At 43.6% G+C, this 14841-nt stretch overlaps 1 protein-coding gene across 1 annotated transcript in view; it reads right to left on the reverse strand.

Moving 5' to 3' along the window:
- Window positions 1-14841, reverse strand: part of LOC139374983 (nesprin-1-like) — a 141092-nt gene that overhangs the window by 23035 nt on the left and 103216 nt on the right. The window contains exons 128-135 of the mRNA XM_071116288.1: window positions 12223-12457; window positions 11643-11837; window positions 11296-11421; window positions 4853-5008; window positions 3964-4122; window positions 3587-3753; window positions 1810-1972; window positions 1228-1415 (exon numbers count right to left, since the gene is read on the reverse strand). Of these exons, the coding sequence (XP_070972389.1) occupies window positions 1228-1415; window positions 1810-1972; window positions 3587-3753; window positions 3964-4122; window positions 4853-5008; window positions 11296-11421; window positions 11643-11837; window positions 12223-12457 (1389 nt within the window). The remainder of the gene's footprint in view (window positions 1-1227; window positions 1416-1809; window positions 1973-3586; window positions 3754-3963; window positions 4123-4852; window positions 5009-11295; window positions 11422-11642; window positions 11838-12222; window positions 12458-14841) is intronic.

Here is a 14841-nt window from a genome sequence, read left to right on the forward strand (position 1 = left end):
AGAAGACACTCTGACGTTTCCAAAACTGCAAAGATGTTGTCTGTGAGTGCCACAGAAATGTTACAGGCGAAACCCAGATAAAAATCCAACCAGGAAGTGCCGCATTTTTTGAAACTGCCTCATGCCAATGACTCCTTATATGGCTGTGAATGAGCTACGAATGAGTTTACGTTTTCCACAAGGTGTCTACAGCATTGTGACGTCTTTTTAGGCATTTCCCTTGAAGAATGGCTGTAAGGGACCATATATGGCATGTGGTCACATGGTGTCTCCCGCAGAAAACCTTGCGGAAAATACTGAGGTAGCCATTTTTCCAATTGCTTCTTATGAGAAACCAACTGCCTCGACGGATATATTATCGAATATATTTGTTAAAAACACCTTGAGGATGGATCCTAAACAACGTTTGCCGTGTTTCTGTCGATATTATGGAGCAAATTTTGAAAAAAGTTTGGCGTTATAGTTGTAGCATTTTAGGGTCGATTTCTCAGCCAAGCATGATGAACAAACGGGAGCTATTTCGCCTACAAAAATAATATTTTTGGAAAAAAGGAACATTTGCTATCGAACTGGGAGTCTCCTGAGTGAAAGCATCTGAAGTTCTTCAAAGGTAAATTATTTAATTTGGTTGCTTTTCTTATTTTCGTGAAAATGTTGCCTGCTGCCAGCAGAGCCTAGCATAGCATTATGCCATGATAAACATGATAAACACAAATGCTTGTCTAGCGTTGGCTGTAACGCATATTTTGAAAATCTGAGATGACAGTGTTGTTAACAAAAGGCTAAGCTTGTGTTTGAATATATTTATTTCATTTGCGATTTTCATGAATAGGAAAGGGGGGTATTTATGTCCGTTGCGTTATGCTAATGCATTTGAGGCTATGATTACGCTCCCGGATACGGGTTTGCTCGTCGCAAAAGGTTAACACTTTTTTGGTTACTACATGATTCCATATGTGTTATTTCATAGTTTTGAAGTCTTCACGATTATTCTACAATGTAGAACATAGTTAAAATAAAGAATAACCTTGAATGGGTAGGTTTGACTGGTACTGTATATAAAGTGTAATATTGGGATGCAAATTTTTTTTAAGCCCATAACCATGTGTGTGAGGTGTATACTTTTGTTTCAAAGTAGATCTGTTTAAGACTACCAAGAAAACACACTGTGCGACCCTGATTTATCCCACTGCAGTAAAAGGTTAAGTTAAACTGCGTAGGTCTTACTTGAGCCTTCTTTCCATGGACAAGGCACAGATGCTCCTCCATCGGCGGTCCAGGCTGCGAGTTGCCTGCTGGATAGATTCACACTCTGTGTCCGTGGCACAAGCGTCACAGTCGTGCAACAGCACCTCACACAGGTTCAACACAGACGCCACACCTGTACTGTGCTTCTCTATGTCACGCTGAAGCTCCTGGATAGATGGAGAGAAAGATGAAAGGATGTTATGGTACGCTATGTTAGAGAAAGAGGGTGGGATCTTTTCAGAACCAAGAAACCTGCTAAGATTTTTCAATAAGCCCTTCTCTATTGTATTGTCTGTAAGCCTGTCTGCTAGGAACTAAAAAAGGATCTATAAAATATCAACATAAGCAACCATCATTGACTATGTACAGTATCTGTATTAATTGCTATACCAATCAGTGTAAACTACAGTGTGTTTTCAAAGTACTCACAGCCCACTGATGCGGTAGCCTGGTGGTGCCAGATCTGTTAATGCCATCTTGCCAACTGCTATGGCAACGACTACAGGAGTCTACAAGACAGCACAAACAGATCTGGGACCACCAAGCTGACGGGATATTTACCTGCTGCAGGTCCAGCTTCCTCTGTATCTCCTGGGAATCACAGGTGTCATAGACGATGGGTCTGGATAGCTCAGTCTCTATGTGGGCCAGCCAGGACCGCAGACTACTCATGTTCTTATCCAGCTGCTGCACTGCCACCAGAGTCTCCCTCAGCTTCTTCACTCTATAGCAACCGGATACATGATGATTGTTTTAGAAAAACATACATACCACAGCAGATTCCTAGTAAAGAAGCACCTAAAAACTATTAACACAGTTATTAAACCACTTCTTTCCACTCATTGTTTTTATTTTATTCAAGCTATATTGTACTAGGAAGTCCCATTGTGGTCAAATTGTGCTAAGTACAGTACTGTACACTGGGCCAGCCAGAGAGTTTCTGAAAGTCAAGAAGGCTGCATCAAAGCAAATATTAACGCCAATGGCGTGTGTAATCAAATGTGTGTATATTCCTAACCCACAGCAGTATAGCATATCCATGTACTTCCTATCCCACACACCCGGCCATAGTATATACAGTGCATTTGGAAAGTATTCAGACCACTTCCCTTTTTTACACATTTTATTTTATTCTAAAATTGATTAAATAGAACATTTTCCTCATCAATCTACACACAATACCACATAACGACAAAGTGAAAACAGAAATACCTTATTTACATAAGTATTCGGACCCTTTGCTATGAGACTCTGTCTGCAGCATTCAAGGTCCCCAAGAACACAGTGGCCTCCATCATTCTTAAATGGAAGAAGTTTGGAACCACCAAGACTCTTTCTAGATCTTGCCGCCTGGCAAAACTGAGCAATCAGGGGAGAAGGGCCTTGGTCAGGGAGGTGACCATGAACCCAATGGTCTCTCTGACAGCGCTCCAGAGTTTCTCTGTGGAGATGGGAGAACCTTCCAGAAGGACAACCATCTCTGTAACACTCCACCAATCAGGCCTTTATGGTAGAGTGGCCAGACAGAAGCCACTCCTCAGTAAAAGGCACATGACAAACCACTTGGAGTTTGCAAAAAGGTACCTAAATGACTCTCAGACCATGAGAAACAAGATTCTCTGGCTTGATGAAACCAAGATTGAACTCTTTGGCCTAAATGCCAAGCGTCACGTCTGGAGGAAACCTGACACCATCCCTAGGGTGAAGCATAGTGGTGGCAGCATCATGCTGTGGGGATGTTTTTCAGCAGCAGGGCCTGGGAGACTAGTCAGGATCGAGGGAAAGATGAATGGAGAAAAGATCCTTGAAAACCTGCTCCAGAGCGCTCAGGACCTCAGACTGGGGTTAAGGTTCAACTTCCAACAGGACAACAACCCTAAGCACACAGCCAAGACAATGCAGGAGTGGCTTTAGGACAAGTCCCTGAATGTCTTTGAGTGGCCCAGCCAAAGCCTGGACTTAAACCCGATCGAACATCTCTGGAGAGACTTGAAAATAGCTGGGGCAGCGACGCTCCCCATCCAACCTGACAGAGCTTGAGGATCTGCAGAGAAGAATGGGAGAAACTACCCAAATACAGGTGCGCCAAGCTTATAGCGTCATACCCAAGAAGACTCAAGGCTGTAATCACTGCCAATGGTGCTTCAACAATGTTCTGACTAAAGGGTCTGAATACTTATGTAAATGTAATATCAGTTTTTTTATTTTTCTGAAATTTGCTAACATTTCTAATAACCTGTTTTTGCTTTGTCATTAATCCATTTTAGAATAAGGCTGTAACGTAACAAAATGTGGAAAAAGTCAAGTGGTCTGAATACTTTCCGAATGCACTCCTTACCTGGCTCCGATGAGGTCCAGCAGGTGTTGCCAGCGCTCGCCCACCTTGCTGAGTTTGTGTTCTATCTCAGAGGCCTTGGTCTCGTGGCTGGCCCTGGCTAGGCGCTCACCCATCTTGTGCAGCTGCAGCTTGTTCTCCTTAGCCACCGCTATCTCCTCCTGGTAGTCCTGGGAGAGGGAGTAAAAACCGTCATCAGACCATGTAAAAGGGAGAATAGTGTAACAGTTTGGACTGAAACATTATTCAAAGAGGAATCAACTTCTACAAGCATTTCTCATTGAAGCAATTCAGTGTAGAGAATACCATTTCAATGGGATATTTGTCTAATTAATCAAACACAAATGAAAAGACAAGGTCTGGATTCGGTTGGTGTTTACCTTGCGTAGCTTCTCGATCATCTCCTCGATGCTGATGTCTCCATTCTGGGACACCTTGCTCTCCATGTCGGTAAGCCAGTCACACAGCTCCTTGTTCTTCTCGTTAAACACGGTCCACTCATTCAGCTTCTCACTCACCTGCTTCTGCCGAAGGGATAGCTATGGAGAGAGAGAGAGAGACAGCAAGACAGATACACAGGTGTTGTAAATACATATGCTCATTTGAAATTAATTCACCATGGTAAGGATAATAGCTTGTTGCACAGAGAAATGAAAATGTTTATATAAAAAAAGAAACATACACAACAAGCAGTACTAGGCAATATCCATAGACTTAGCAGAACATTAATGAAGAGGTAGCAGTGATGTAGAGGTGTTACCTAATGTAATGCATCTAACGCTAGCACTGTGTGACTTCCTGTCACTATGTGGTCTATATTCACATACAACACCGGATGTAGTTTGAAGGGGAAACATCCTGTACTGTTTTGCATTACAGTTCTCTCTATCTCAAGTCTAGTTATACTAAACACTACGCTTCCAGCTTTATGAAATCACCAGAGATATGTTTCACAAAGGCGATAAAGAATACTGCAGAACCACTATTCAATCATATTGACCATAGTCTGCTGCAGATCTTTCTGCACGAGTCGGCAATCAGTGCAAGCCTGCAAGATTCAACCCTGTTCCCATAACTATGCGTACGTAGTGCGGCCATGGCCTATCGTGGAGCTTCAGCACCACCATTTGGCACCATGTGATTACAACTAAAATGACAGCTCTAGTCTCTCTTGCTGGACTGATGACACACCTATTGAGTCAGACACACAGAGGCCGTGGGAAGAGACTGCTTCTCCTCACAGCAACATATTCAACAGCCATACAGTACCTGGTGACAGATCTCCTCCCACTGGCGGTGCAGAAGCTCTATACGTTCCTGTAGAACAGACAGGTCCTCAGCACTGATGTAGCTAGACAGGGACTCCCTCAGCACCGTCAGGTGGGCTAGGTCTTCTGTCCAGCCGTCAAACGTGTTCTCCAAGTCCTGGTCACAGGAGAGAGAACGTTAACATCTGCTTTAAGCAGCCAAGACTATGTTTAGCTGAATATTTTTTAAAGACATCACGGGTCAATTTGAAATGGCACCGTATGCCATACATGGTGCACTCCATTTGTGTACCATTTAGGACACAGCCCACCTACAGATCATTTCTCTGGACATTATGTGAGCCTGCCTGTATTCAGTGTTGAACATAGTATAATAATTGTAAGGTCGTTCCACGAAAAGAGTGCCTTTGATATTTTAAGTAGACATTTTGCACCAATATTGCATTTTAAAAGCCTGTTGCGATAAATGAAGTGCCCTTTAATATAGACCACATGGAGACTTAAAATAAATCAGATTTTTTTTATATGAATAAAGACTTGCTAATTCAGCATTTCGACATTTGGTGTTTGGTATTTTATTAGGATCCCCATTTAGCTGTTGCAAAAGCAGCAGCTACTCTTCCTGGGGTCCACACAAAACATGAAACATCATACAGAATGACATAATACAGAACATCATTAGACAAGAACAGCTCAAGGACAGAACTACATACATTTTTAAAAAGGCACACGTAGCCTACATATCAATGCATATACACACATTATCTAGGTCAAAGAGGGGAGAGGGGTTGTGCCACGAGGTGTTGCTTTATCTGTTTTTTGAAACCAGGTTTGCTGTTTATTTGAGCAATATGAGATGGAAGGAAGTTCCAAGTTCCATCTTTATAATAGTGTAAAGTGGCATGTGAAAGTATTCACCCCCTTGGCATTTTTCCTATTTTGTTGCCTTATAACCTGCAATTAAAATTGATTTTTGGGGAGTTTGTATCACTTGATTTACACAACATGCCTACCACTTTGAAGATGCAAAATATTTTTTATTGTGAAACAAACAAGAAATAAGACACAAAAAAAACAGAAAACTTGAGCGTGCATAACTATTCACCCCCTCAAAGTCAATATTTTGTACATCCACCTTTCACAGCAATTACAGATGCAAGTCTCTTGGGGTATGTCTCTATAAGCTTGGCACATCTAGCCACTGGGATTTTTGCTCATTCTTCAAGGTAAAACAGCTCCAGCTCCTTCAAGTTGGATAGGTTCCGCTGGTGTACAGCAATCTTTAAGTCATACGACAGATTCTCAATTGGATTGAGGTCTGGGCTTTGACAAGGCTATTCCAAGACATTTAAACGTTTCCCCTTAAACCACTAGACTGTTGCATTAGCAGTATTAGGGTCATTGTCCTGCTGGAAGGTGAACCTCTGTCCCTGTCTCAAATTTCAGGAAGACTGAAACAGGTTTCCCTCAAGAATTTCTCTGTATTGAGCGCCATCATTCCTTCAATTCTGACTAGTTTCCCAATCCCTGCCGATGAAAAACATCCCCACCAGATGATGCTGCTACCACCATGCTTCACTGTGGGGATGCTGTTCTCGGGGTGATGAGAGGTGGGTTTGTGCTAGACATAGCGTTTTCCTTGATGGCCAAAAAGCTACATTTTAGTCTCATCTGACCAGAGAACCTTCTTACATATGTTTGGGGAGTCTCCCACAAGCCTTTTGGCGAACACCAAATGTGTTTGCTTATTTTTTCTTTAAGCAATGGCTTTTTTTCTGGCCACTCTTCCGTAAAGCCCAGCTCTGTGGAGTGTACGGCTTAAAGTGGTCCTATTGACAGATACTCCAATCTCCGCAGTGGAGCTTTGCAACTCCTTCAGGGTTATCTTTGGTCTCTTTGCTGCCTCTCTGATTAATACCTTCCTTGCCTGTTCTGTGAGTTTTGGTGAGCGGCCCTCTCTTGGCAGGTTTGTTATGATGCCATATTGTTTACATTTTTTAATAATGGATTTAATGGTGCTCCGTGGGATGTTCAAAGTTTCAGATATTTTTTTATAACCCAACCCTGATCTGTGCTTCTCCACAACTTTGTCCCTGACGTGTTTGGAGAGCTCCTTGGTCATCATGGTGCCGCTTGCTTGGTGGTGCCCCTTGCTTAGTGGTGTTGCAGACTCTGGGGCCTTTCATAACAGGTGTATATATACTGAGATCATGTGACAGATCATGTGACACTTAGATTGCACACAGGTGGACTTAATTTAACTAATGTGACTTCTGAAGGTAATTGGTTGCACCAGATCTTATTTAGGGGCTTCATAGCAAAGGGGGTGAATACATATGCACGCACCACTTTCCAGGTTTTCATTTTATAATTTTTTTAAAACAAGTTATTTTTTTCATTTCACTTCACCAATTTGGACTATTTTGTGTATGTCCTTTACATGAAATTACAGGTTGTAATGCAACAAAATAGAAAAAATGCCAAGGGGATGAATACTTTTGCAAGGCACTGTACGTTTTCTTGAATTTGCTCGGGATTTGGGGACTGTGAAAGGACCCCTGGTGGCATGCCTGGTGGGATAAGTGTGTGTGTCAGAGCTGTGTGTAAGTTGACTATGCAAACAATTTGGGATTTTCAACGCATGAATGTATCTTATAAAAAGAAGAAGTGATGCAGTCAGTCTCTCCTCAACTCTTAGCCAAGAAGAGACTGGCATGCACAGTATTTATATCAGCCCTCTGATTACGATTAAGAGCAAACCATGCCGCTCTTACCTGGGCCATCTGCAGCTTAACATGTCCCTCCATGCACCCTCTGTGACATTTAGCAAGATTTTAACCCACTTAATCCCAAAAGGTCTCCATCATTGTAAAGCCCTAGTTATTTTGTTGCTTTGACAAAGTCATTTATGAAGATTATTATTTAGTTTGTGTGATAAGTGATTAATTTACGTCAGTCCCTCATTTTAAGGTCAACCCTGTTACGTAAACTGAACTCTCATTTTAATATGGTGAAACTATTCCTTTATAAATATTTATCAAAAAGAAGCAATGAACATCTTGTAGTCAAATCATAGTGTAAAAGCAGGTGAGCTGGTTCTACTCTTTTTGGCAATTTTGGGGTGGAAAACTGAACCAGTTCGAGCATTACACGTCAACCCTGTTTCCAGTGGCGACCCGTCATTCAGGGCATGAGCCCCACATTTTTTGTGGGTTACTTATTTTGCATGTTATTTTGGCATTAATAAGTGTCACATATCAGTTTGCAAACAAAGTAAGAAAAAAAAGACAAAATCATTGAGTTAATAAAGCCTCCATACAAACATGGGCTCCTTTTTCCTTTCTTGAAAAAGGCAGCTCCAAATGCAGGTGTTTCAGCCTAGCTCAGTGCTTTCTGTGTTGGTGGAGCAGCCAGCGGAAAATACGGAGCGTAGGGGTTGGTAATGTTCTCTTGTTGCGCCGTGATTGTCTCCGTGTCCTGTCACTCATGGGGACACTACGTCACTGCCAAATCTAATAGTAGAGCTCGAAAATTCAAGCACTTCCAAACCACTCATTGATTGTAGACTTGATTCATGATGATGACTGCTAGCTAAGATTTTGAAAGTATGATGTTGACATGATCAGTCCAATCAAAGCAACTGTAGATATAACGTGACTTGACGTAATTTTATCTGTGGCCAATGACCTTGAGCCTTTTTGGATGGGCACTTCTAATGTAACTATGCTGCCATAGTTAGATTAGAAGTGCCCATCCAAAAATCCAGAATCCAGAATTTCAATCCAGACTTTGATGATAAAATTTGCCCGTGCCACCTTCCTGTTCAAGTGAGCACAGCACAACAAGGTGAGTACGAAAATGTATCGTATGCTGCTGCATAAATTATGTTATATGCCAGAGAGATTTTATACTGTAGTTAAGAAAGTAATACTAAGTGTATGTTGTGTAGTAAGCTGTTAGTAGCCCATGTGCCTCACCCTAATAATTTGGTCTATTTTCCCCTCTTAATTTCGCCTACTGTTCTGACTTGGTGGTACAAATGTAGCCTATAACCTGTTTTAGAGAAATGTAATCATCGAATATTGTGAGAGTTTATTGTCTGCTTATATGCCCCCTTTATTTATCCTACGGTTCTGACTTGGTGTACTGGGAGAACACTAAGAACGGCCCATGTTCTGAATTCTGTTTCTGTACACTTCAAAAGTGCTGAACAAATAGTTATATTGACTACGTCCGTCCTAGCTTGCTCAATGTCTTGATCAAAATAACGGATTGCCTCTTATCTACTTGTTGTCCCCTTATGCCATAGTTTGTACATCTCAATTGTCAGTAGAAACCACATTTGTTTAAGTCAGCCATATCAGCTATGTTTTTTTAAAAGGCAGTAAATGAGGCTGAATGAACTGTTTCGCTGCCAGACAAGGCTCCGCTGATAGCCAGGTGGAGCAGTGGTAAGGTATTGGGACTGCTGTTGGGACAGCTTCATGTAGGCCCTAACATTTTGTGGGCACCGTTTGTCACCGTTATAGTGCAATTAATATATTATTTAGTGTTGTGGCTTTGCTGGCATGCATCCCCCCAATTTTGGGGGGTTTGCCCCACCAAGATTTGCATGCTAAAATCGCCACTGCCTGTTACCCATAGATAGACAGGCTAGAAATGTTTATTTTTTTTGTTGTTTTTTTTATTTTAATTTTACCCCTTTTTCTCCCCAATTTCGTAGTATCCAATTGTTGTAGTAGCTACTATCTTGTCTCATCGCTACAACTCCCGTACGGGCTCGGGAGAGACGAAGGTTGAAAGTCATGCGTCCTCCGACCAACCAAGCCGCTGCTTCTTTAACACAGCGCACATCCAACCCGGAAGCCAGCCGCACCAATGCGCCGGAGGAAACACCGTGCACCTGGCCAACTTGGCTAGCGTACACTGCGCCCAGCCCGCCACAGGAGTCGCTGGTGCGCGATGAGACAAGGACACCCCTACCGACCAAGCCCTCCCTAACCCGGGCGACGCTAGGCCAATTGTGCGTCGCCCCACGGACCTCCCGGTCGCAGCCGGTTACGACAGAGCCTGGGCGCGAACCCAGGACTCTGATGGCACAGCTGGCGCTGCAGTACAGCGCCCTTAACCACTGCACCACCCGGGAGGCCCCAGGCTAGAAATGTTTTAACAATAAAAATGTTTTTGTGAAGATTGCATTCAATTGCCATTTCCTGTTGCACAACAACAAGCTTCCATTCCTCCTGTCAAAAGGGGATTTATGTTTGTCAATCGTCAACCCTGTTACTTTATTTGGCACTTACTAAAGTCATTTTTTAATGAAGTTGAACATACAGTATGCTCTTTATGACAGAATGTAAAAATATATTTTTAAATTAGGATGATAAACTTCTCAAAAGACACCGAATATTTGGAACAACCCAGTAATACAATCAATTTCCTGATTACCTGGATCATGAACCGCAATGCCATGTAATGACCTGGCTATTATGTTCATCACATCCTTAGTGAGTCAGTACTGCAGACCAGCTCCCGGCATTGGTGTGGGGAATGTTGGAGAAATGTTGCAATTAGATCAGACCCATAAAGGTGCCAAGTAAGTTTGTCTATTTTCTCTCTGCTACCGCACGGCAAGCGGTACTGGAGCGCCAAGTCTAAATCCAAGAGGCTTCTAAACAGCTTCTACCCCCAAGCCATAAGACTCCTGAACATCTAGCCAAATGGCTACCCAGACTATTTGCATTGCCCCCCTCTCCACTTCTTTACACCACTGCTACTCTCTGTTGTCATCTATGCATAGTCACTTTAATAACTCTACCTACATGTACATGCTACCTCAACTAACCGGTGCCCCCGCATATTGACTCTATATCGGTACCACCCTGTATATAGTCTCGCTATTGTTATTTTACTGCTGCTCTTTAATTATTTGTTACTTTTATCTCTTATTCTTTCTGTATTTCTTTGAAACTGCATTGTCGGTTAGGAGCTCGTAAGTAAGCATTTCACTGTAAGGTCTACTTACACCTGTTGTATTCGGCGCATGTGACTAATAAAATGTTATTTGATTCTAATTACATCAGTTAAATATACCTCCAAAACAAGGTGTTCTAAAGCCTCTATTTCCAAGAACCCAACCCACTGTCCAATGAGAGTTTATCTGAACATAACTGTCCAGAGAAATGTGAGGACAATGTCTAAAGGTCCAATACCCAAGACGAACATTCAAAATATGCGTGAAGGAAACATCTGTGAAATCATATCACCTACACGGGATTGAAAAAGCTGTCTGTTATTGTACTGTGCTGGTTCACATACCCCTTACTTTTAAAGATGCTGTACTTCTCTAACTATCACACAAGATTCTCAAACCTATCAAATCAAAGCACACTGGTGATATGTGGTTTTGGTACACCTCTCCAAGTGCCCCGGGCCTAGGCTTACCTTGCAGCGCATCTGTTCAGCCTGCAGGTCCTCGTGGTGATCAGGGAGGGGCTGAGAGAGCTGCCGTTTAAACGCCCTCAGCTTCTCCAGAGAACCCTCTATGCCTCTCTCACATCTCTCCCAGTCCTGTGGACAACAAGCATATCCACACAAAGTGTCAGTACTTAAACATCCTCTGTTAACATCGTAGTATAAAATATGTCCTCAATCAATCAATCATTCAGAACAATAAGAATGCCTATAATTGCAGTTGAAGTGAATAATCTCCTTGCAGTTAAAAGGTAAACCTCCAAAAAGGTCAAGTTAAAGGTACTGTGTGTTTAATGTTACAGTTGGGTGCAGTGTACCTTTATCAGGTTGGCCAACTCTCTCCTCTGTTCCTCCAGGCAGATGTTGGCGTGTCTCCAGCGGTCCTGGATGCCTGTGAGCTCTCCCTGCAGAGACACCTCCACCCTGCTGTCTGCAGACAGGAGAAGCTGCTTCCCAGCCTCCACCGTCAGGATGTAGCTGCCCTGCTGCCGCTGTAGGACCTTCTCTTTCAGCTGGAGGAACACAGAGACACAGGACAGTTAGACCGTAACCCTGACCCTAACCCTCCACTTATAGGATGTAGCCACTACAGAACCTTGATGCCTGACCCTTACCCTAACTCTAACCCTTACCAATGGCACTATGGTGATAGCAAACAATAAAGGTGATAGATGTCAGCCCTGCCTTGTTCTTTGGGAATAAGTACAATACTGTTATCCATGAAATACGTCTCCATCTCCAAAGCCATATTTTTGCAGGGTGAAAAAAGCTAGTCCCATTCAGCACAGTCATATTGATGAGAATGAGTTGTGGTATAAATAGTCACACGTTTTAATATTACCAATAAGCAGGTAGCTAGGGTCATGAGGTCATCAGAGTGAGTTGAGCCTACAGTACCTGAACTGCGTCCAGCATGGATCTGGCCTGCTGCAGGGGTACGGGCGCCCCAACCTGTAGGGCCTCGGCAGGGTGTGAAACCTCCCCCAGCCATTTCCTCAGCTTCTCCGCCATCTCCCTGTAGCGCTGCCACTGGCGGACTAGGCTGTCGATGATACCCCGCCTCTGTTGGGTGCGACGCACCACACCCTGCCACTGGTTACTCAGCAGTGCCAACTTCAGGTTGAATTCATCCCTGCGTGAGACAGAGGACATTTACAGTAAGATAAGGAAAGATTAGATGGATATACAGTAGAGGAGTCATACAAATCTGACAAAAATGACCATGTTTCAACCAAGGCACTCATCTATAGCTTTGTGAATGATAAGAGACAAGTGTACGTCAAGTTAAGTCAAGTTTATTTAAAGTGCATGATATGGGTATCATGATACAATTGAAGTCGGAAGTTTACATACACTCAGTCATTAAAGTCATTAGTCACTAAAACTCGTTTTTCAACCACTCCACAAATTTCTTGTTAACTAACTATAGTTTTGGCAAGACGGTTAAGACATCTACTTTGTGAATGACACAAGTCATTTTTCCAACAATTGTTTACAGACAGATTATTTAACTTATAATTCACTGTATCACAATTCCAGTGGGTCAGAAGTTTACAGGCTGTGCCTTTAAACAGCTTGGAAAATTCCAGAAAATGATGTCATGGCTTTAGAAGCTTCTGATAGGCTAAGTCACATAATTTGAGTCAATTGGAGGTGTACCTGTGAATGTATTTCAAGGCCTACCTTCAAATTCAGTGCCTCTTTGCTTGACATCATGGGAAAATCTAAAGAAATCAGCCAAGACCTCAGAAAATAAATGTAGACCCCCCACAAGTCTCGTATATCCTTTTCTGGTATACCCCAATTTCCAAACGCCTCAAGGCACCACGTTCATCTGTACAAACAATAGTACGCAAGTATAAACACCATGAGACCACGCAGCCGTCATACCGCTCAGGAAGGAGACGTGTTCTGTCTCCTAGAGATGAATGTACTTTGGTGCGAAAAGTGCAAATCAATCCCAGAACAACGGCAAAGGACCTTGTGAAGATGCACAGGTACAAAAGTATCTATATTCACAGTAAAACAAGTCCTATAACAACATTGCTCTAAACCGCCCATAAAAAAGCCAGACTATGGATTGCAACTGCACATGGTGACAAAGATCATACTTTTTGGAGAAATGTCATCTGGTCTGATGAAACAAAAATAGAACTGTTTGGCCATAATGACCATCGTTATGTTTGGAGGAAAAAGGGGGAGGCTTGCAAGCCGAAGAACACGATCCCAACAGTGAAGCACTGGGGTGGCAGCATCATGTTGTGGGGGTGCTTTGCTGCAGGAGGGACTGGTGCACTTCACAAAATAGATGGCTCATGAGGATGGAAAATTCTGTGGATATATTGAAGCAACATCTCAAGACATCAGTCAGGAAGTTAAAGCTTGGTCACAAATGGACAATGACCCCAAGCATACTTCCAAAGTTGTGTCAAAATGGCTTAAGGACAACAAAGTCAAGGTATTGGAGTGGCCATCACAAAGCCCTGACCTCAATCCCATAGAACATTTGTGGGCAGAACTGAAAAAGTGTGTGCGAGCAATGAGGCCTACAAACCTGACTCAGTTACACCAGCTCTGTGTAACGTTCTGACCTTAGTTCCTTTATTATGTCTGTGTGTTAGTTCGGTCAGGGCGTGAGTTGGGGTGGGTAGTCTGTGTTCTTTTTTCTATGTTGTATTTCTGTGTTTGGCCTGGTATGGTTCTCAATCAGAGGTAGCTGTCGATCGTTGTCTCTGATTGAGGATCATACTTAGGTAGCCTGTTTTCCCCATTTTGGTTGTAGGTGATTATTTTCTGTGTCTGTGTTTTCCACACGGAACTGTTTCGTTTTCATTTTGTGTAGTGTTCAGTTTTGATTAAAAATATGACAACACTTACCACGCTGCGTATTGGTCCGATCCTTTTACAGAATCACCCACCACAACCGGACCAAGCAGCGTGGTAACCAGGAGCAGAGGGTTATGGACTCCTGGACAAGGGAGGAGATTTTGGACGGAAAGGGACCCTGGGCACAGGCTGGGGAATATCGCCGCCCCAGGGAAGAGCTGGAGGCAGCCAAAGCCGAGCGGCGGCATTATGAGGAGTTGACACGGCTGGCAAGGAAGCCCGAGAGGCAGCCCCAAACATTTCTTGGGGGGAGACCTGAGCCAACTCCCCGTGCTTACCGTGGAGAGAGGTGGACCAGGCAGGCACCGTGTTATGCCGTGAGGCGCACGGTGTCCCCAGTGCGCAGGTATTGCCTGGTGCGCTACATCGCAGCTCCTCGTATCGGCCGGGCTAGAGTGGGCATCGAGCCAGGAGATATGGAGCCGGCTCAGCGCATCTGGTCTCCAGTGCGTCTCCTCGGCCCGGGTTATATGGCACCAGCCCTACGCACGGTGTCCCTGGTTCGCCACCACAGCCCAGTGCGGTCTGTTCCACCCCGCCGCACTTGCCGGGCTACGGGGAGTTTCCAGCCAGGACAGGTTGTGCAGGCTCGGTGCTCGAGACCTCCAGTGCGCCTCCACGATCCGGTAC

This window comes from Oncorhynchus clarkii, chromosome 19, assembly GCF_045791955.1.
Source record: "Oncorhynchus clarkii lewisi isolate Uvic-CL-2024 chromosome 19, UVic_Ocla_1.0, whole genome shotgun sequence".
NCBI classification, from domain to species: Eukaryota; Metazoa; Chordata; class Actinopteri; order Salmoniformes; family Salmonidae; genus Oncorhynchus; species Oncorhynchus clarkii.